Source organism: Monodon monoceros, unplaced genomic scaffold (genome assembly GCF_005190385.1).
Source record: "Monodon monoceros isolate NGI ecotype Baffin Bay Population unplaced genomic scaffold, NGI_Narwhal_1 Super_Scaffold_20, whole genome shotgun sequence".
Lineage (NCBI taxonomy): Eukaryota > Metazoa > Chordata > Mammalia > Artiodactyla > Monodontidae > Monodon > Monodon monoceros.
Window position 1 is genome coordinate 21561903 of NW_021703777.1, and position 23530 is coordinate 21585432.

Below are 23530 nucleotides of genomic sequence, written 5' to 3' on the forward strand. Positions count from 1 at the left end.
GGTGGGAATGTAAATTGATCTGGTTAGGCAATATGGCAGAGTGGAATCAATTTTGAAATGCATAACTCTTTTGATCCAGTTAAAAAAAAAGATTTCACTTTAGATTTATGTCTTCAAAGTGAGAATAAATTTAGGTTGTTAAGGAAAAAATGACAAAAAAAATTACCTGGCAAATAAGAAGCTAAAGTGTCATTATTTAATTAACAGTAATTTAGCTCCTGTTCCTTGCAAGTGAGTTTTCTATGGTAGAGGTTACTCTGGAAGCACTTTCCTTAACTTTTATGGACTCTAAATTATGAAAGAATTCTGCTTTCTCCTGGGGGCCTAATGAGGACATTATGGGGTTGGTGAGCCCATGCTCTGCCCAGACTGTCTGACAGACATCACACTGGGCCATTCCTTCCATGCAAATCTCATTTCGAGAATATCGATTTATGGATCTGGGCACAGGCATTACTCGGTTAGAATGACCAAAATGGCATTGGTGATGACACTTACAGAATGTCAGTGGAGCCCAGACAGTGTCATGAATATTGCTTAGGAGAAATGTACTTCATTCCTACCCAGAGGAAGGAAATCTAAAGTGCCCTCATTGATTTTCTTAAGTAGGATTTCACTCCACCCTTGCTTCTAAAATCAGGTCAATTCAATGAGAACTTTGAAAAGCACATGGACCTGAGCCAGACTTTCCCTCATTCTTTGTGATCATGAACTTCTCACCATCCAGTTACTTCCTTCCATGGTGTCTCATCTTCCTATGTCTCCTATACAGAAGGCCCTTGCAGGGGTGGCCATGCAGCGTTGGGAGGTCAGTTAAGCAGACACCAGCCTCTCCCTACCAGAAACTCTGCCCAACCAGCCCAGTGCCTCTCTGTAGGGCTGACTCTGCTATTGGGTTTGGTCTGAAATGTTTGGACCAATTTTGAGAAGCTGCATTTATCCCCGATGCTCCCTATTTAGGTTATGTAAACATCATTTTTAAAAAAAGGAGAAAGAGGAAAAGGGAAGGGAAAAAAAGAGCTGTCACACAGAACCAGTTGTAACCATATCATGGCTGTTGTTATAAATACAATTGCTTTGTTTTGGCAAGCTAATCTGCTTCGCTAGCAGTTTTACCTGATGAAGGGGAAAATAAAAGAATGCAATAGAGTAAATGATGGCTCACTTCAGTAGCACAAACGCTGCCCTTCTGTGAAAAAGGCTGGTCTGCTTTCAGGCCCAGGATAACAAGATTGGAATCACTGTGGAGAAAGCAAATCCCTTAAAGCTGGGCTAGAGTTGATCTGGACTCCTTGGGGTTCTTAGACGTTGGCTTAGAGTGAGATAGGGGTTTCTGAGGCAGACTTTTAGCCAAAACTAGAGCCCCAGAGAGTTGAGTGTATGGCAGAGCACCCTCATGGGCCAGGGGAAGGGTGGCGCTAATGTGTCAATAGCCTAGCAGTGGTACCAGGACCTTGGAAAGAGTACTGGTCTAGAAGTCAGAGACCTCTCTGTGCTTTGGACCGTATGACCCTATGAGTTAAGGTTTTCTTTTAGTTAAATAAAGAGGTGTTAATGGTCCCTGCCCTAACTCTATTATAGGCTACCGTGAGATGCAAATTAGACAGTATATGTAAAAGAGCTTTGTAAACAGTAGAATGCTTTTCAAAGTATTGTGATAAATGGCCAGTTATTTCAGCCATTTGTCCATAGTATTGGGTTTAAGTAGCATTAAAGAAAAACCAACAAAACTTAAAGAACTAAGAAGCTGCATCAGATCCTCTTGCTATGGAACTCAGTTTCTTTTTTAGCAACTGGAAGAAATGGATCCTTTCGGAATGCAAGTTCCGAGGGAATTGTCTTCTTGTAGAGTGTCTCATTCCTTTGGGTTCTGGCAGAGGGAAGCTCTGTGCTTAAAACTTGACCCTGGTCTAATTATATTGTTTGGCCGGGGTAGCAGAGCTGGTTGGCATGTGTCCCAAGTGTCTAGTTGATGAATATAAATGGGGATCAGGACATCTGAAGTCAGAATGCCACATTTAACAAGGTTATTAGAGTTCAAGACTCTAATAACCTTTAACCTTTCTGAACTCTAATAACCTTTCTGAAGGCGGCATTTGCTCTGTTGAAAATATAACAGAAAATAACACATCAGACATTTATCAATGCTGCCACATCTCCTTTCGTGTTTCCTTCCTTTAATCCCCTAGATGGAGTGATAGCTAATTTTTGGCAGTTCATACACAAAACTCCAAAGTAATCAAAGAAAAATGATTAGAATGAACCATCAACAAACTCTGAACTTAAATTTTATATAATTTTGACTAATGTACAAAGTGAACTTTTTTCTTTAAGTCCACAATGTAGTTTCTTTGGTACTGTAAAATTTTCTTTCATTACTTTAAATGCATATACTGTATTTTAAGTAAGCTGGATGATTTCTAAGTAGGTACACATTTATATACACACTACCCAGATGAAGATATACATTATTTCCATCACCCCAGAGAGCTCTCTCCTGCTCCTGTCCAGACGATATCCATTCCCTGCCACGAATCCGTCATTAGGATTTCTGTCACCAAAGATTAGCTTTGCCTGTGACTGAATTCCACATAAACGGAATCATAAAGTATCTATTCTTTTTGCCTGGCTTCTTTGGTTCAACATATTTTTTTCAGATTCATCTGTGCTTTCATGTACATCAATCGCTGGTCTTTTTATTGCTGAGTAGCGTTCCAGTGTATGACTGTACCCCAACTGATTTACAGATTTTTCTGTTGTTAGACCTTGGGGTTATTTTTTGGCTATTACGAATAAATGTGCTATGATGACCATTCTTGTACAAGTCTTTCTGTGAATGTATGCATTCATTTCTCTTGGGTGTATATCCAAGAGTGAAACTGCTAGGTTAGAGGATAGTATATGTTTAACTTCAGTAGAAACTGACAAATTTCCAAAGCAGTTGTGCCACTTTAAACTCCCACCACACTATATAACTTTTTTTTTTTTTTTTTCGATACGCAGGCCTCTCACTGCCGTGGCCTCTCCCGCTGCGGAGCACAGGCTCCAGACGCGCAGGCTCAGCGGCCATGGCTCACGGGCGCAGCCGCTCCGCGGCATGTGGGATCTTCCCAGACCGGGCACGAAGCCGTGTCCCCTGTATCGGCAGGCGGACTCTCAACCACTGCGTCATCAGGGAAGCCCCATACTATATAACTTTTAATCTGGCAGAGTATGTAAAATTATGTTCCTGAAAAAATGAGTTTTTAAAATAACAGTTTTCGTGAGTAATGACTATTGAGTGGGATGCCTATACCAACATAAATTTCAGAGAAATTTGAAAAATGCAGTTAATTGCTCAGTTGTTTTATTATTATTATTTTGGGGGGGTAAAGAAAGATGAAAGAAGAGGAGATAAAAATAAAGATAAAAATTCATAAATTTAATAACTTTTTTCTATTAATCCAAAAGGATCATAAAACCCAAAAATATTTAAATGAGAAAAAACACTATTTACCAAAACATGAAAACAAAATGTTAAAAATAGTTAATACCACATTATATCAGTTCTATGCCATATCATTTTCCTCCCCCCATTTTAACATCTCTGAAATCAGGAAGCATCTTACCATCGATGACGATTTACACTTACAGTAGACATGCCAACTAAAAATTGTTGCTTGCCATCTGGTTCTGAAAGAATGAAGTCACTAGCTACTTGCTGACTTTCAACACACCCTGAAAGGAGTTTGGGGTGGAGACCAGGAATGAGGCGCTCTGTGCTCTGGGAAAAACTGGCAGAACAGGCCTTCAGACAGTTAGATATTTTCAGGAGAAGATTTTATGAGCCCAATTCCCTGCATCTTCTCATATATAGAAAAGCACTAAAGTCATTAATGGAGACATCTGCTCCTCGTGGCTAGCAGCCACCTTCTTGTGACCAGCAGCAGCAACCTTCTTACAAAATGTGTGCTTGATTACACGTATCCCCCTTCACCAAAATCACATATATTCTAACCTCTCCCTTCCACTTCTTCGGAACAGTTCCCTAGAGGTATCTGAGGCTGTCTCCCGGGCTACAGTCCTCATTAAGCCCCAAATAAAACTGAACTCACAACTCTCACTTTGTGAAAATTTTTCGTTGACAGATGCGATATGTGAAGAGCTTAGGTTAGTCAAGAATAATATCTCAGAGAAATCAAAGACATGGGAATTAAAGTTAAGTGCTACCTTTGTATTTGGCTACTAGATGAGAAAGATGGTTAAAAATGGCACTACTTCTTGGTTCCAAAAAAACACTAATGCAGGCACATCCTGCTAGTATGGGGTGTAAATCATTACCACCTTTCAGGAAAGCAGTTAGACAAAACTTATCAAGATCCTTTGGAAAGCACTTTTGACCCAGGAAGTTCACTTTTAGGAACATATCCTAAGCGATAAACACAGAAAAAAACCCAAACAATTGAGATCATGATTTTATAATGATGAAAACTGGACGCAATTTAAATGCTGTACAATAAGGGGGACAGTTAAAGAAACTCCAATAACAGACCATTATGCAACCACTAAAATATTTTAAGATAATTTCTAAAGTTACTGGAAAATGCTTACTTTTTAATATTAGATGAGAAAGTAGAATAAAAATTATATTAATGGCCTGAACTCTACAATGTTTAACGACATACATGGGATGCTTATATATATACATACATCATAAAAATTAAATATACTAATATTAATAATGATTATTTCTGGGTGGTGAGATTATTATTCTTCCTTACTTCTTTATACTTTTCACCATTTTCAAAATTTCTTACAATTAGCCATGAAACATTCATAGTTATTTAAAAAATATAAAACGGCAGAGAAAAGAATGACCGATAATCTAATTTGCGTAACATGGGCATGAAAGAGTAAGTCAAATCTTATGAAAATCAGCCAGTGTTCACCACTTTTGTATAAAAAGGAAGTTGGAGAAAAATCTGTTCCTAATCAAGCATATGTAACAGGCACAACAGGGTAAAGTTAGGACAGACCATTTCTGCCTGGCTAGAAAGCATCCCTTTGTTTTCCACTTCGCAAGCTATAAGGCTCAGAGTCGGAATCCTGATCACATTAGACTGTTTTGTAAATTTTTTTTACCCGTAAAGAGGTTGGAATCTTCTGTTCACACAGACATTCAGTTCATTTGACTCATCTTAAAATTAGATGGGTCCTGGGGTTAGAAACCTTCAGGGGCTAGTGTCTTTTATTGGGCTTTCCATAAAACCCGTGATTTTTGAAGTTTTCAAATATGAAAATGATATTCATTTCTACATCAGGTTATAATTCTTCTTTATGTTATGTTCTTTATTATGATCATGTTGTGTCTGGTAGGGAGAGTGAATGAGAGCCCCTAAGTTCACAGATGAATATCAGAGTCCAACTGTGATGTTGCCTTCAGTTGTCATTGAAGGACCCAAGACCTGGATCCCACATCAAAGTTTCAGGAGAAGCAGGGGAGGCTATGAACTGCCCCGGTGGGTTTGGTTGGAAGCATCCAATGGGAACAAGGAAACTCTCTGGGACACAGTGAATAAGCAGAGAGAGAGAGGCCCATCTGATGCAAGCCACTGGTGGTAACGCACTTGTCTTGTAGGCACGGTGCTCTCACCTATATTAGCTCCGTAAATCTTACTAATTTGATTTTTTTTTTTTTTTTTTGCGGTACGCGGGCCTCTCACTGTTGTGGCCTCTCCTGTTGCGGAGCACAGGCTCCGGACGCGCAGGCTCAGCGGCCATGGCTCACGGGCCCAGCCGCTCCGCGGCATGTGGGATCTTCCTGGACCGGGGTACGAACCCATGTCCCCTGCATCGGCAGGCGGACTCTCAACCACTGCGCCACCAGGGAAGCCCTACTAATTTGATTTTAAGGAGGCTGGTCCTTGGCAGGCAAGTCACTCTGGAAGGCTTAGGGTTCGTGTTTGTTCAGAAAGCTTTACAAATGGATCCCTCTTCTGTTTGCCATGTACCTTTTTACTAGATCTCTCCCAGAGCTGCTTCTCTTGTAGAGGAAAATGTCACCTGTCCTTACGGACAGGAGTTAATGGATTGTTAATGGATCCATTGTTAATGGATCTGAGGGGTCAGTAAGTAGGTCCATGTTAAAAGTATACATACATCAGTCACATCAAATGAGAAAGGAAAGTAGCTGGTTATTTGGGTAGATGAACAAAGACGACGTATAAGCCTCTTGTCAACTGTAGATACGTGGTATGTAACAGATCTCCACTGAATTCACTGAATTAGAAGACCAAATCTAGGCTTTGACTTTTCAACAGCCTTCAAAAAATTCCTTTTCCAAATCTCCAGACCTATCCCTTTTAGTATCTCTCTAACTGGAATGTCATTAGAAATTCCTTTGCAAATTAGGGTATGTATTGCCCCGATTTGCACATACAAGCTTTATTTGTCCTTCTCTATTAATTTGTTCTGTACTTTAACAGTAACTATTTATTCTGTTTTCTCTTTTCAGTCTGGCATATTATTGTGTTAAATCTCCATTTCATCTCTTTCAACACCAGTGCGGTTAGTCATGTTCTGATCTTTGTAAAAATGTAGACTCAAGTTTCAAAGAAGAAAGAAAAAAGAAACAGTATGATATATTCTATGTCCTGAATTACTAAAGAGATCTCTTACACAGATACAATTGAAATTTAGCCTCATTTCTAAAACAGAGAGATGAGAAAGAGGAAAGGTAGCATAGCATTTACACATAGGATCCAACAATTGTTTATCTAAAATGGAACTCTGACTAAATGACCCAGTTATGGGATTGTTTTGGGATGAATAACTCAGAAGAAAGTTTTAAAAAGATAAGCCAAAGCTGGTCTTCAAGTTTTTTTCTTTTTTCTTTTTTTTTTGAGTGAGAAAGAAAATCTGTTTCAGCGTTTGAAATCTGTTTCTTCTGTTACAGTTTTTGAATAACAGTGTGCTAACCAGTGGATATTTTCTATTGTTTAGAATCCGAATGGAGAGATATGAGAATGTTTTAATTGCAAACAAATATAGATGTATCTATCAGTCACCATCTGACAGGGGCAGCTATTTTCAAGTATTCCAAATGGCTGACTCATGCTAGGTTTACCTCCAGAATATCTCCTGCCTAGATCCTTCTCCCTATGTGCCCAATGCCAGCACTCCAAGTCAGGCTGCCAGCATTTCTTGTCTTGACTTTGCCACAGTCTCCTAACTGGTCCCCTTGACTCCATTCACATCACTTTAAGCCTTTAAGCCACGTTCCACATGTGCCAGTGTGCTGTGTATAGAGCACAAGCTGAACCCGTCAGCTGGTCTCCCAGGACTTGGCTATAACCTCAGCTCCTCAGCTGGGCATTCAGGTCCTAAATGATCTGATCCTACCTCTCTACCATTATCTTGACACGTGCGTTATATTCTGACAATTTCAGGTTACCACTAGTTATCTTTGCTTGGAATATTCTTCTTAGATCTGACTGACTGGAAAACTCCTTCGGTACTACTTTCTGGAAAGTAACTAGGCAATTTGAATTTGTAGCCTTAGAAACAAAGAAATGATCCAAAATGTAACTAAGGTCTACACACACAGAGCTAATTTATCACAGCCCTATTTATAATAGCAAAAAAAAGTATGTGGGTATGGAAGGGGGGAACCACATAAATGTCCAAAAAGAGTCAAATAAATTATGACTTAGGGGATATTATACACCAATTAAAAATGATACTGTGAAAGTTTTAAACACATGGAAAATGTTTATTCTAGAAAGGACTTACGGTGACCTTAAGAGATGCAGATATCCAAAAAGATGCCATAAAAGCAAAAGAAGAAAGGAAACTAAGAATAGAGACATAAAACAGAGTCAGGGATAAAGCTAAAAAAATCCCTTTTGGCTATGGGATGGGCTCCAGGTTTGGCTGTTGGCTTTCTATCAACAAACACAGAAAAACAAAAATCTGCAAAATAGCACAGTTTCGTATCCACAATATAAAAACATTCCTTTGCTCAGGAGAAATGCAGGTATTCCATGTGTGAACTGCTCTGGCGAGTCCTCACGATGAAATCAGAGTAGAAAATCCTAACGAGAGCCACAATGGCAAGTTTCCTAAGATTCCTTCTTACAGTAATTCCTGATAAAATCAGTGGCAATGGCACCAGGCAGCTCAATTCTCTTGTAAGGAGTGAATATGAAATAGTGCACGTTCTTCATTTTCTGTGAATCTACCCTGTTACAGAAACACATTTTACAGAAACAGAAGGACTGAAGTATATTTCAATTAATCTTCATAAAGAAACAGTTTTTTTAGTCATACTTCTGATACACTTAATGAGTTTAAATTTGTGCTCGCTAAAAAAGTACCTGGAGGGCTTCCCTGGTGGCGCAGTGATTGGGAGTCCACCTGCCGGTGCAGGGGACACGGGTTTGTGCCCCGGTCCAGGAGGATCCCACGCGCCGCGGAGCGGCTGGGCCCTTGAGCCACGGCCGCTGAGCCTGCGCGTCCGGAGCCTGTGCTCTGCAGCGGGAGAGGCCACAGCGGTGAGAGGCCCGCGTATCGCCAAAAATAAAAAATAAAAAAAACATAAAAAAGTACCCGGAGTCCAGCCAATCTAGCTGGATAATTAAAAATAGACTTATCAGAATGAATGACTAAGGGGCAGGAGTAGAAACAGGGAGATCAGTGAGAAGGCTACCTCAGAAAGCCAGGAAAGAATGGATGGTGGTAACGATGTTAGGAATAGTAATAGGATAGTAACAGTTCTAATAATAATGGTAAGAGTAACATCATATTAGTATTGTAATAATAGCAATAATAATAATACCAGATATATACAGAATTATCATTCACTATCAGGTTTCGAATTGAATACGTAAAAATCAATTTTTAGCTAGCTAACTTAGATTAGATTCTTGAATCAAAACTAAGTTCCTTCACTGACATTTTCTTCTGTTAATAAAAAATCAAGCCTAAATTAAAACACACACACACACACGCACAACTCCAGGCTGGGGGAATGGAGAGTTATTGTTTAATGGCTACAGAGTTTCAGTCTGGAGATGAATGTCCTCATGGTGGCACAATAATTTGAATATACTTTATGCCACTGAAATATAAATGTAAAAACAGTTAAAACGATCAACTTTATGCTATATATATTTACCACGCCCCCCCCCCCCACCTTCCAGAATGCTCTACCAGGTAAGCTTGCTCAGGACAAAACTGAATCCTGTTGTGAAGAGGCCAGAGCCCAACAAGCCATGGACCTGCAGAGCTGCTCACTGACCTGGACTCCCAGCTCTGAAATACGCACCAAGTCCTGATTAAAAGGGCAGCCAGTGTCCACAGCACTTGCCTCCTATGGTTTCCCCCCAAGAAGCACTATTTACAAAACGTAACTACAGGAGCTAATTTGTAATCATGAGAATTTTGTATAGGAACTGGTGAAAAGTTGGAGGCACGGCTACCAAAGACAATGACTTGAGCACTAGAGGATTTTATCTGTAATCCAACTGTGACAATAACAAGCCAGCAGGACATGCTGCCTCCATGGGGCCATTAGTACCCAGCCGAACTCTGTCGTCTGTCAGAAACTGCTTTTCTGTCTCTCTAGGGGGCTGGGGATGATGCAATTTGAATAGCTCATCGATGGGTTACTATGGAATGAGCTAAGGCGAGTTAAGACACATTCTGGTTTTACCCTAGAGGACAATTCTGACTGGCCCATGAAAAGACCCCGATTCTTTACGCGGGCCTCTCACTGTTGTGGCCTCTCCCGTTGCGGAGCACAGGCTCCGGACGTGCAGGCTCAGCGGCCGTGGCTCACGGGCCCAGCCGCTCCGCGGCATGTGGGATCTTCCCGGACCGGGGCACGATCCCGTGTCTCCTGCATCGGCAGGCGGACTCTCAACCACTGCGCCACCAGGGAAGCCCTGTGGAGCCTTTCTTAACTTCCCTGTGCCTGGTATTAGTTCCTCCAAAATTTTAATTCATTTTGCTATTACTGCTGCATATATGTCACTCTGTATTGTGATGACTTATTTGAATTTCTATCTCTCCCTCACTAGCCTGATTTCCTTTACAGCAGGGAACATGCCATTTATCTTTTCATTTCTGGTACTTCACACTATTCCTGGTATACAGTTGCTACAAAAGAAATGTTTGTTGTTTTGAATAAAGCATTTAGTTACTAAAAAGGTTATGGCAAGGGCCTGCTTGTTGCCACGGAGCTTTCATACTTTTTCCTAAATTGTGGGGAGAGTTTGCAAACAAAGGAAAAGACAGTAGTAGAAACTAATATCTTCCCAAATTAGTGATAACGCTTTAGTAATAAATTAGAGATAGGAAAGAACTGTATAGGCACATAGAGAAAGGACGTATACATTGCTTTGTTTTTAAAAAATGACAAACATGTAGAGAAAGGATGCATACACTGCTTTGTTTTTAAAAAGTGACAAACAAGGACGTTTGCTCTGCCCAAGGGGATCACGCTGTTTCTGAGATACGGCGTTTGCAATTGGGTAAACAGTCTGAGATGAATAACCATTGAAGGACAGTGGGGACACCATAGGGTAAAAGCCGAAGAAGAATCAGAGAGCCCAACTTCTTCTCTGGACAAGAGAAGACAACAGAACTTCAATAAGATATCTTTTGTGGCTAAAAATCAAAATCGCAAGTACAGATCCTAGTCACACAAAACAGCCCTAGAGTGCAGTCGTTGTACGTTTTGGCGTAGGTATGCTACGGCAAAGCCACAGCTGCTTGGAAAATATCTTAGTGGTGTATTAGGATCCAATCCAAACCACCAAAGTTACACCTGAGATGTTTTGTGTGCTGTCGTGGTCCCTCCCTCACATGAAACGTGGGTGTCCAGGCTCACCCAATGGGGAAGCTTGCCTCCAAGGGCTAGAGAAGGACCCTGACAAAGAAAGAATGGGGGAGAAATAGCACACGAATATGTGCACAGTTTAACTTTATTCATCACCATGACTACAAATAAAGAGGAAGAATCACTTATTAATTCATCCTAATTTGTGCAAGTGTCTTTAAAAGGGAAGAATGATTTTGAAAAAGTCATGGTACGAGACTGGGTGATTTGGAAAGACCCCCTAAATGGCAACTGGAGAGAAGAGAGGCACCCAGCATGTCAGGAGTTAGGAGGCCACCGAAAAGAGTGTGAGAGAAGAAAGACAATACGCTGGAACACTGTTTGCAACAGTTTTTACTCCAAGGAGATGCAAAGAATTCTGTGGATGAGTCAGCCTGGAAATAATTGGTAAGAGAGACTATAAAGTTCATAGGAGCAAAGGCTTAATAATACCCCAGAGGAAATTATCTAGCAAAAAAGCAAATGCCAGTGCATTTGTTTGATAACATCCATTAGTGCCAACTGTCTGGCAGAAATCAGCAACAGGCATAAATATCTTGATTTTTAAAAGCCACATGGAAAAACTGGAGAACTCTTCAAAGAGTAGGCCTGTGTGTCTAGTTTAAGATCAAACAGCAACTACAACCTGAGTTTGGTAATCCTCGATGTATTTGTTATTTAAAGCAGGGCCCACAGGAAGGAAATAAAAGCAGAGGTACAGTGAGGAACTTGAAACAAAAAGAATCAAGAAATGAGCTGAGAAGCAAATGATGATGTAGAAAGGAGGAGCCTGAGGCCAAACTAAATTGGCCTATAGGGCAAGTGTTAGCATAAATAAGATTAAACTTCCTAAAGTTTTTTTTTTTTTTGGTGACAAGTACTAACGTGCTACTTTTGTCTTTGTTAAAATTTCTAAAAAATATACTATAAAAGCAGATCTGGAATAAATATATCATGACAATTTAAATACTGCTAAAGCAATGTAATTCGTCATAATTAAAAACTGAAATCAGCTAAATGGTCCGCAACCGGGGCCTAGTAAATTACATTGTGGTACATCTGTGACTTAGATATTATGCAACCTCCAGCAATTATATGCAGTAACATGAAATATACTCATGAAAGAGCTCTAACTGAACAAGCTATTTTATACAGTATGAATGATGGAGCTAAAGTAAGCCTATATATAGTTTTTTTTTCTTTTACTGGAGTAAAATTGCTTTACAATGCTGTGTTAGTTTCTGCTGTACAACGAAGTGAATCAGCTCTATGTATACATATATACCCTCCCTCTTGGACCTCCTCCCACCACCCGCCCATCCCACCCATCTAGGTCGTCACAGAGCACCGAGCTGCACTCCCTGTGCTATACAGCAGGTTCCCTTAGCTAACTATTTTACACATGGTAGTGTATTTATGTCAAACCTAATCTCCCAATTCGTTCCACCCTCCCCTTCCCCACACTGTGTCCACATATCTGTTCTCTACATCTACGTCTCTATTCCTGCCTTACAAATAGGTTCATCTGTACCACTTTTCTAGATTCCACATATATGTGTTATTGTACAATATTTGTTTTTCTCTTTCTGGCTTACTTCACTCTGTATGACAGACTCTAGGTCCATCCACATCTCTACAAATAACCCAATTTCGTTCCCTTTTAGGGCTGAGTAATATTCCATTGTATATATGTGCCACATCTTCTTTATCCATTCACCTACCATTGGACACTTAGGCTGTTTCCATGTCCTGGCTATTGTAAATAGTGCTGCAATGAACATTGGGGTGCATGTGTCCTTTTGAATTATGGCTTTCTCAGGATATATGCCCAGTAGTGGGATTGCTGGGTCATATGGTAGTTCTGTTTTTAGTATTTTTTCATAATTACTTTTGTAAAGTTCTTTGGATTCTCAGGGAAAAGATGCTATTTACCTTTAATTTTAGCTTTGGATATTTTTTATTAGTAGGAGCCTCACAGGGCTCTAAGCCAGCTCCAAAGGAAAGTAAAATCAAGACTTTCCTTGTGCATAGGTATGAGGCTTTATAAAACTCTTAATAAAATGCTGCAGAGAGGAAAGATGCTAGCGGGAGAGGCTGTCTGTAGTCCACATACTGCCATTCTTGGCCAGCATTTCTAGAAGTCACCAAGAAAATACCAAGTATAATGTCTAGAGAGAGAATTTATCTATAGTACCCTCACATGAAGGACGCTGCCAAGTCTTTATGTGTCCCAATTTATGATTTGTTCTTAGAGACAGTCAACCATCTATAAACTAAGGAAAGGGAATCCCACCTGAAGGCTTCAGCTGGGGCCACCAGAGTGCGCTTTCCTCAGGCTGGTTTTCCTACTGATCAATTTGCCTGAGAGCATTTCAAGCACAATCCACTCCCCTTGGAGTGTCTGCATCTATTTGAGTATCTTGTTCCTTTTTGTCACTTTGAGATTTTGTCACTTTGAGATCATTAAACTAATTCCTCTAAGGCATATCCTATTTCTTTTGTGTTTCTAATAAATAGTTCTTAACATCACATTGTTTTATGACCGAATGGATTGTTTTATATGTTGGTGGTGACTGTGTTCTACTTTATTTCCTTAAATACTGTTAGAATTTTTAAAGCCAGTATTTCTAAGTGAAGGCTCTTTGTTTAAGGCAGTATTTAATTTTTATTTTTAGGACACCTGCACAGATGCAAAAACACTAAAAAAGCTTTAGGCACCTTTAACATATTTTATTTTATTTTAATATTTAAATTTATTTAATGTTAATAAATGTAATATTTATTTTAATGTTATAAAATGTAATTTTAATATTTACATTAATAAATGTAAATATATTTTAATGTATAAAAAGAATCTAGACACCTTAACGGTGAATTTCACTTGAGGGAGAGGGCTTAGGGTTCTAAGGGAATCACCAGTTGGCAGTTTTTCCAACTACACATGCTGGCATCCGCCCCTAGATTCTAGAAGTTTGGGGGTGATGGTCACATTCTCTTCTTGTCAATAAAAAATAAGGGGGAATGAAATCTGCCTTTGGCTTCCTACTCCCTCCTGACTGTATTCTGGTTTGCTGATCCCTTCATGATCATTCAGAAAACATTTTTAAGAGTTTATTATTTTAATTAAAATAGCACTTGTAAAAGCGAGTATGATTCTGAATATCATAGATCTGTTGTTAAAAAAAACTTGAACTTGGAGCTACATCATCAAACTGTGTACATGAGATCCTAGGTCATAGCAGTAGTCTCCTCCCTTTGGTGAGAAGAGGATCGGAAAAATATTTCTGATGTCACAAGAGAAAATGTTTTCAAGGAGAAAGGTTATACAAAAAGAATGAGCTTGTTGGTGGTTTCTTATTCGAATACGGCACCGTTGGGGAAGACTGACCTTGCAGGGCTAGGCCGAGCAGGTCGGAGCCAGTGAGGCTAGCAGACACTGTCCACACACGCCCCAGTCAAAAGCAGGCAGCCTAGCCACTCACCGGCAGGGCAAGATCCGGACCACATCGTTGGGCTTGTACCCTTCAATACAAACTGCACAGTTGTCAAAATCAGGCTCGGTTTCCTGCAACAGAGACAGCACAGATGAGCCTGCTTTCCCACCTTCAACTCCGGTAAACACACAAATAACAAGCCAAAGGAGAGCTTGCCTGGAGCAAGGCTTTCAACTGTCTCGGCGCCAGTTTTCTTAATCCATAATTTATTGTACACTGGTTTAGTTTCTATTCCTTCCAACCTCCACTTTCTGTTTCCGGGTTCCACTGCAAAAGCTTTTGTGAGGGAACAGTTTTTTAATGTACCATTACTAATAATGCTACTTATTATAATCGGAGGTGACATAGCCAAGTCTCGAGGATGAGAAATACTATTCATGGAGAATTGTCAAAATGATATTTAATCTATCCATTCCTCGGGAATCTAATGTATATAACTCTTAAATAGTGGTTCCAGCTTTCTTTTCAAGTACATAAATCTCTTTCAACACCCCATAATACATTACTTATGTAATAGTCCTTGTTCTTTTATTAACCTGTTTGAGGATAAAAAAGTAATGAAAAAATATACTTTAAATTTAGTGATACTTTTAAATGAGTTTTATCCTATTAAGCTCAACGGTATTTTTATATAGTTGAAAAACAGCAGCACGTAATTAGCGAGACTAATCAATTATTCATACTGGAGACAATACCATATACAAGTAGAGTTGTGAATCTCTTACAACGACCCAAGGAGCCCCAAACCCATGTACTGCAATTCACTGCTCTAAAATTTCTCCTGGGGGAAAAGTTCTCCCAGGGAGAACAGAGGCCTTGAGAGGCTTGTGGGCCTAGACTGGCCTACTTTGCGGTCCTTCCTTAAGATATGCTTCTGCTTTTGGCTTTATGTCATCATTCTACAGCTAGAGACTGTTGCCTTGACGTTGGGGTTCTAGAAACTCAATTTCAGAGGGACTAAATATGCTTCTTGCATTTGCTGCAGACTCAAGTGGAGGACATCACTCAGCACATAACAATCTTCCTTGCAAGGATTCATGGAAAAACTTTCTCAAGCTGTAATACCAGCAACAGCCATTTTGTTTTTATCTTGTGGGACACTGGAATAAGGTAATTAGATTTGTTTGAATATTGAATATTGTTTCCCTCTTTGCATTGGCTTGCTGGAGAGCCCCAGCTTAAATTTTGGGACCCATTTCTGCTATATGTTTCAGGTAATGCGTGTGTATACTGATTTCATCCTGGTTGCATCTACTTTTCCTATACCTACTTTTCAATTCTTCCTCCAACTACTTTGTTGTCCTATAGTATGCATTTTATAAACTGATTTAAATTATGTTAAATAATGATGGGTATAATAACAGATGTTCACAGGAGAACTATTAGTATGTATTTCCCTTTCTCATCTTCTTTTCCACACTGGCTGCTAGGAAACTCGGACACTTCCCTGAATAACTCCTTGCCAAAAAAGAAAAGAGGCTGTTACCTTGTCACCCTTCTTGATGGTCCTGACCTGGAGCTTGCTGATTGCTTTCTTTGCTGCATCTCCCAGTCGGCGCTGAAAAACCAAAAGCTGCTTGTTAGTAATAAAGACTTGTAATTCTTAACTTTGTGTCTGATAGCATTCAGTAAACCAGGGCAGCTGTGTGTGAAATCATGCACAAGTAGAAGGCATGTTAATGAAGATGGCTGGAAGAGACGGGGCAGTGATACCTGTGCAAAGGGACTTGACTCATCGCAGCCTACTAAAGAGCTCTGTCATCGAGAGAAGCTCTTCATGCCTGAGGTTAAGCAAGTGGAATACGACATGGAAGGATCCTGCCCCACAGTGACTCCAGCGCAGGTCACATCCATGCAGGTTAGCAAAACAAACAAACAGTTCCCTAATTTGTCACTCTAGCCACTCAATTTGTGACATGGAGATAGCCAATTTGGAGTAGTTCGAATAATCTCTATCTCTTGTTCACAGGGTATATTGTTTGTGTATTTCTTTCAATTTGGAATTTTTAAGCAATTTCCTTTGCTTATCTAGACCCAACTTAGGTTTATATTTGGTCTGTACTATCCTATCCCATCACCTTGTTACATGCCAATTTCACCTCTTTTGTGTGTGTTTAAGTGTGAGTGTGCACATAGGAAAATACATAAATCATACATATTCAGTTTAGCAAATAGTTATAGAGCAAACACCTGGGTAACCATCATCACCCACGTTAAGAAATAATATATTATGCACTCCTTTTTAATAGAGGAGGTTAGTATCCTAATGCACCCTACAATAATACAATAATAGGGCCACGAGGAAGAATGGGAGAGGAAGAGGGTGGGGAGAGAAATACGTTTTAATCTGTCGAGGAAAAAAATGGTTTGCTTGTGCGCTTATGAGTTTTCCACATACTGTAATCTTCTCAGGTATGTGTATTTCTAGTCTGTAACAGAAGTGTATTTGCAGCAGTGAGACATATTTGAAAGACTAACAGGGCAAACATTTAAAAAGAAGCATGTGCTTTCACTAATTTTGTTTCTTTTGGAAATAAAACTCCAGCTTCTTTCTTTTCTTTAAAGTAGTGAGCATATACTAATGAAGAGTTCATTTAGCCTAAGTACCGTGCTAAAGCTTTGTAAGCTATATCACTATTATCCTTACAACAGCTCTATGAGAAAAATACTATTTTATAGAATGGAGACTTAAAGAGCTTAAGTAAATTGTCTAATATCATAGAGTTAGTGACAGGTCAGTCAGAATCTGAGTAAAAATTAAGTCTGAATTTAAAACCAAAGCTAAATTACCCCTCTCATTTTTTTCACCAATTACCCAGTACACCGACCAGGCAGTCGGCCAATCACCAAACACCTACCCAGTCAGCCAGCAGCTAGGTGGCCAGACAACCTACTAATCAGCTAGCTAACCAACCAACATCTAGCCAGCCAGCCAGCCAACCAGCCAGTCAACTAACCAATCAGCTGACCAACCAATCAAAATCTATTAAGTACCTGTGATACGGCATGTCCCTAAGCACACCCCAATTAGAGTAAATAGGTAGGAGAGGACATGCTTCCCTTGTTAATTCATTTTTCTCTTTGATATTCTGTCCTTAGTTTCTAGAATAATTACTGGCATTTTTAACAGAAAAGTAAGCCTTGGTTGTTTCCTAAAAGGAGACCAACATACACTTGAGACCTATAAGGAAATCCATGAGTATTGAGCAAACTAAGGTGGTGGGAAAAATAGGAAGAGGCTATAATGATAAATACCAAGGGGGAACATACAGTGAGAGGAAAAGAAAAGAACTGAGATGAAACTAAACAGGATGCAACTCTCTTTCCTTTCCTCTTCCTCTAGCTGGTGCCTAACCATCCTTTGGTCTTAACTCAAGCCACTTCCTCAGGAAGCTCCTCCCTCTTCTTCCAGGAGAGAGGACCCCTGGAGTCCAGATCCTCACAGCTCCTGTGTACCTTCGCTTCAGGGCACTGTCACAACATTTGCAAGTTGATGTTTATTTTGATGATCAACTCCCGTTCTACTTCGCTCAAGTGAGCTCCCTGAGTGCACAACTGGGTTTATTTTTGCTTCCCGTTGTGTCCCCAGCACCTAGAATAAAGCTGCCTTCAATCAGTGACCCGTGATCATTCCACACGTATCTCGGGTCACTTATTTTGTTCCAGGCCTAGCTCTGGGTTTTGAAACAATGGTAGTGAAAAAATACATACACCTTCCTGCTCTCTGCAGCTTACTATCTAATGGAAACTCCATAAAGGGTTGATAAGTGAATAAAATCTTAAATCCAGAGATTTTTTAAAAGCATGAAATACAACCTGAGAAACTCCGCCAGTTAATGGGAAAATTTATGTTAAACTATAAGTAATACATGTGATAAGGTAAGCAAAGCTTACCTATACCTCTTTTTTCTTTTTTTTTTTTTGCGGTATGCGGGCCTCTCACTCTTGTGGCCTCTCCCGTTGCGGAGCACAGGCTCTGGACGCGCAGGCTCAGCGGCCATGGCTCACGGGCCCAGCCGCTCCGCGGCATGTGGGATCCTCCCGGATCGGGGCACGAACCCATGTCCCCTGCATCGGCAGGCGGACTCTCAACCACTGCGCCACCAGGGAAGCCCACCTATACCTCTTTTGAGGAGGAAAAGGATTGCGTTTTGGTAGGGACTAATGAAGGATATGAAAATCTGCCCTGCCAGGGGAAAAAGAGATGATCTAGATACCTGGAAAATATGGAAAAACCAGCTTCTGAGATATAGATGTTAACTATGGGACCAGGGAAAAGCACTGTAAAGTTTAAAAAAATGCTATGACCATTTGCATGTAGCCAAATTTTGTCAATATGGGCATGTCTCTATTTCTTCAGAAATACTGACTTCTGAATAAAGACGATTGCCCCACTTTCAACTATTTTCACACTAGTATTATTGGATTTCCAAAATGCAAACTAATGACAGAAGCCCATAAAAATTCTTAATAAAATGGCCCAAATAAGGAAGTTGTTGCTCTTGTAGTTGGTCTCTTCTGTCTTTGGGATATTAACTTCACCGAATATAAATGAGAGGAAAAGCTACAGACCTTGCTCAAACCAAGTCTTGTATATAGTTGAGCAGAGAATCTAGGGACTGGAGCAGAAGATCATCACAAAACAGACTCTTTCCTTTGTGCTCCTTAGAAATGCAGAGTGATGTGATGCTAATGGAAGACTTAGGGACCACCTCAGGTAGATGGAGGGACCACCTTGGGCAGATAGGGACCTCCTCAGGTTTGTACAGACCTGTTGTTTCAGGCAGGGATTCCTATCCCTTCTCCAGGATGCTCCTATAGATGTTCTCTAACCCAACCAGATCCAAATCATATTATACTTTTCACTAAAAATTTGTCAGGAGTTGAGCCATCTTGGAAATTAGATTTACTCATCAATTTGATTGAAACAGGTATAAGAAAATATTTACCAAGGTTACTGGTTCCTTGACAACAATGAAGATAAACAGCTTTATGGAAAATAAACACACAGCCATTTATGAGAAGAATAAAGTCTGACATAAACACCAACAAGGATAGTAAACAATGACAGACTCCAACCCAAGATGTATAATTTAGTTATCTCCTAAATACTTAAGAAACTCAGAAAAATAAGACATTTCCCTCTAGTTCCCCTCTGTGTTATAAACAGAAATGCAGTCAAGGTGAGAAAAAACTAGGACTAAGGATGCCAAAACACAGCATCAAAATCGAGTTTATGGGGCTTCCCTGGTGGCGCAGTGGTTGAGAGTCCGCCTGCCGATGCAGGGGACACGGGTTCGTGCCCCGGTCCGGGAAGATCCCACGTGCCGTGGAGCGGCTGGGCCCATGAGCCATGGCCGCTGAGCCTGCGCGTCCGGAGCCTGTGCTCCGCAACGGGAGAGGCCACAACAGTGAGAGGCCCGCGTACCGCAAAATAAAATAAAATAAAATAAAATAAAATCGAGTTTATGTTCTTCCTATCTCATTTGGTTGAATAATTCTGTATCATCTTTGCCTCTTTTTTTTCTGACAGCTATATTTTCTAATCATTACTGTCATCACCAACACGACCAAGTGATAAAATTATTAAATGTCCTTATGTTCTAGGTGAAGAGAGGACATTATAGACATAAACAGAGTTGGTCCCAGTCATCTGGATGCTCATGTGGCCACAGGTGACTCAGCCACTTCCCGCACTTGCTCTAATACATAATAATGATTCTCCTGGGCCTGCTTGATGGGACAGAAACCATTGCACAGCAAGTCCAATCAATTTCTATGATGCAAATCACCCCTCCATCCACTTAGAAATATGGATAAAAGAATTAGACTCCTTTGGCGGCCATGGTGACTCCACAGGGTAAGGACTTAAAGCTGTTTGTGCACACAGGGCATGAGGTAAAAACAGGATTATTTTCGGGGGGGAGGTGTTGTAGAGGAGAAGGCAATGGCTTGGGAGTAAGAAAATCCAGCTTTTAGTCCTCTTTCTGGCACTCACTGACTGTGTGACTTTGGCCAAGTCACTTAAATATTCTGGACCTTAGTTTCTTTTATTAGTAACCTTAGGTACGTAAGGTCACGTCATTTCCAGCTTTACCAGCTCATCATTGTCATCCGCTCAGAACAGAACTGGGAGGCAAAGATCCTTTGAGACCTGAATTATCGAAACACAGTAAATCAACAGCTAATGACCTCACTGAATACTTGCTCTCTATCCCCTGAGGACAGCGCAGCATCAATCAGGGACCACTTTGGTTCTCGCTCTTTAGTAGACAGAAGCATCTCCACTTACAGACCCTTCCTGGATGCAGCACGCGGGACCTTTGTTCCCCGACCAGGGATCAAACCCATACCCCCTGCACTGGGAGCACACAGTCTTAACCACTGGACCACCAGAGAAGTCCCCATTCCCACTTTATATGTGAGGAAATCTAGGCACAGAAAGGTGAAGACCCACATAAGATCATACCACTAGAAACTTCCAGAGTAAAGATGTGGATCCAGACCTGACTCCAAAGCTGTGTGTTTAACTATTACCTTGCCCTGGCACTATCTTGGTATAGTTGCTTTAGGAAACATGGCACTCCGGCCAAATCTCCTTCTCCACTTTAAATTGTGGCCCATATTCTCCATGTCATCATCCACCTCGCTGTGAGGTTACTAACATAAAGAACATCTAGCAAATCTTACTCTGTGAGAAACTGCATTGAAATGATCTGAAAAGGCTAATGATCGTGTAAGATGACGGTGACTTTCCTCTAAGTGTGATCTCCACCAAGCCAAGCAGAGACTGAGGTACGCTTCTGGCTAATTCAAGTTCAGTCTCTCTATCACACACCTGAAAGGTTAGATACTTCACCAATGTAACATTAATGCCTTTGATATTCCATTTCAGACTGTGAGCCTACATCTAACCTGAGAGCTACTCTTTCTGAAGGGCCAATAGTGCTTCAATAAAAATAAATGACTTCAGTTCACCTAATGGTTAGTACAGCTATAGCTTATACAGTTGTAACTTTCCGCTGAATGGAACGAAGCACTGCCCATCAAAAGAAAAATATTTTTCTAAGGGAAATTATATAGTCTTATTCCACTCATAAAAGGGCTAAAGTATGGTGTCTATTTTGATCAAGAAATAGTGCTAACTTTCAGCATGATCCAAATTCACTGCGTAACCTGAAGGTAACATCCTGTAATCAAGGACGGGAGCAGAGTAAATACTTAAACCCCATCCACCTCTAATTTGCTTTTCACATACATCACAGAGTATGCATAGGCCAGGACAGAAATGCAATCTCTATCTACCGGCACAAAGTGAACTAGCAATTGAAATAGTTACTCAACCAAGTCAAGCCTAAAATTTCATCCTTACCTCAATTTCCCAATGATTGCTTGGGTTATCTATAGACTCAAAAAGATAGGGGTACTCTTTCTATTGATCATTGTTGGATCAGCTGGAAAGTGTCTTCGCAATAACTGATTTATAGCTGTATGGTTTCTTCAAACGTAACCCCTAGGAACCAGTGGAACTGAACATATTTGTTCTATATCTAGTTTCACTGCCTTGTGTCTAACTGGTAATAACGGTCCACTTAAATTCCAGAATATTCAGTAAAAGTGGCACAGTTGGAATTGTATGTAATCGTTATGGAATCTATATGATAGTAATAATGACACCCTTCATTGAGAGCTTTGTAAGTGATTGATCATGTTCAGGGACTTTAAAATAGAAGATACATTAAGCCATTTAATCCTCACTATAACTATAAAAAGAAGGTATATTCCCATCTAGTTTAGAAAGCTAAAGCATAAAGTATCTTGTCCACTTGTGGTAAGTGGTGGAACCCGACTACTAGGTAGCCACCAAAAGTCATGTTTCAAAGATTATTTAATGATGGGGGAAATGCTCACCATTTAATAAAAAAAAGAACACAAACTTACATGTCTTACATGTGTGTCTGTATCTCATGCATACATAGACACATATACGATGACATTTTACTGAATATATATATATATATATATATATATGGGGTTAAAAGTCTGAAAGGTAATGTACTCGATTGTTAACAATTCAGTAAGGTGATGGGTGATTTTGTCTTCTCTTTCAGTATTTTTCTATGATTGCCAAAATTTATTAGAATAAACATGCATCATTTTGAGAGTCAGAAAAAAGCAATAAAAATGTTAAAAAAAATTGTTCCAGAAGCTATATAGAAAATTTAAACAGACAAATTTCCATAAAATAAATAAAAAGTCCAAGAGCTGTCCTCCTAAAACAACTTAGAATTTATTGACTTACAAAAAGTTCTATAATACTTCAAGGATCAGCGAATTCCAGGGCTGTTTAAAATGCTCTAGAACTGGGCTGTCCGATGGGGCTTTCTATGATGATGAAAGTGTCCTATCTATGCTGTATCTATTCTAGTAGCCACTAGAAATGTAGCTAGTATGACTGAGGAGCAGAATTTTACATTTTATTTTATTACAATTAATTTAAATTTAAATAGTCACGCATGGCTAGTGACTACCATGTTGGACACTGCAACTCTGGACTATAGAAAATGGAGGAAAATGTGCAAATTCTTCTTATAAAACCAGTATAGCCCTTACCTAAACATGATAAAAATGTAAACTATGGACAAATTTCACATGTGAATATCAAGGTAAAAAATAAATAATGTACCACATAAGATATGATCAAATCAGTCTAGCACACATTAGAGGATTAGCATGTACTGGAAATTCAGGATGGTTCAATATTAGGAAATCCATTAATTTAAACCACTCCTATTAACAGATCAAAAGAGAAAACCCAGACTACAGCTCTTGCAAAGGCATTTGTTAAAATTAAAAGTACATTCTTGATTAAAACTCTGAATAAAACAGGACTATGTTGACATTTATACAACATGTTAAATATATATCTTAACCTAGAAGACTGCATGGGGAAATAATAAAATTGAGAAATGATAAAAACGATCCATTAAACTCAGAATGTTCCCATTAAATACTGAATGAAGAGTAATATGTTCACTATTACTACTACTACTTTAGTTGATTCTGGAGGCACAAGTCAGTGAAGTTAGATAACAGAGAAAAAAAGGAGTTTTAAAATTTGAAAGAAGTAAATTATCATTGATTGCATATTATTAGTATAATCCTGATAAACTGATAC

General features: G+C 39.7%; 1 protein-coding gene across 1 annotated transcript in view; it reads right to left on the reverse strand.

Moving 5' to 3' along the window:
• The window catches only part of RNF150 (ring finger protein 150), a 236658-nt gene that overhangs the window by 58707 nt on the left and 154421 nt on the right, over nt 1-23530 (reverse strand). Inside the window, exons 3-4 of the mRNA XM_029235117.1 lie at nt 15839-15910; nt 14341-14423 (exon numbers count right to left, since the gene is read on the reverse strand). Coding sequence (XP_029090950.1) covers nt 14341-14423; nt 15839-15910 — 155 coding nt within the window. The remainder of the gene's footprint in view (nt 1-14340; nt 14424-15838; nt 15911-23530) is intronic.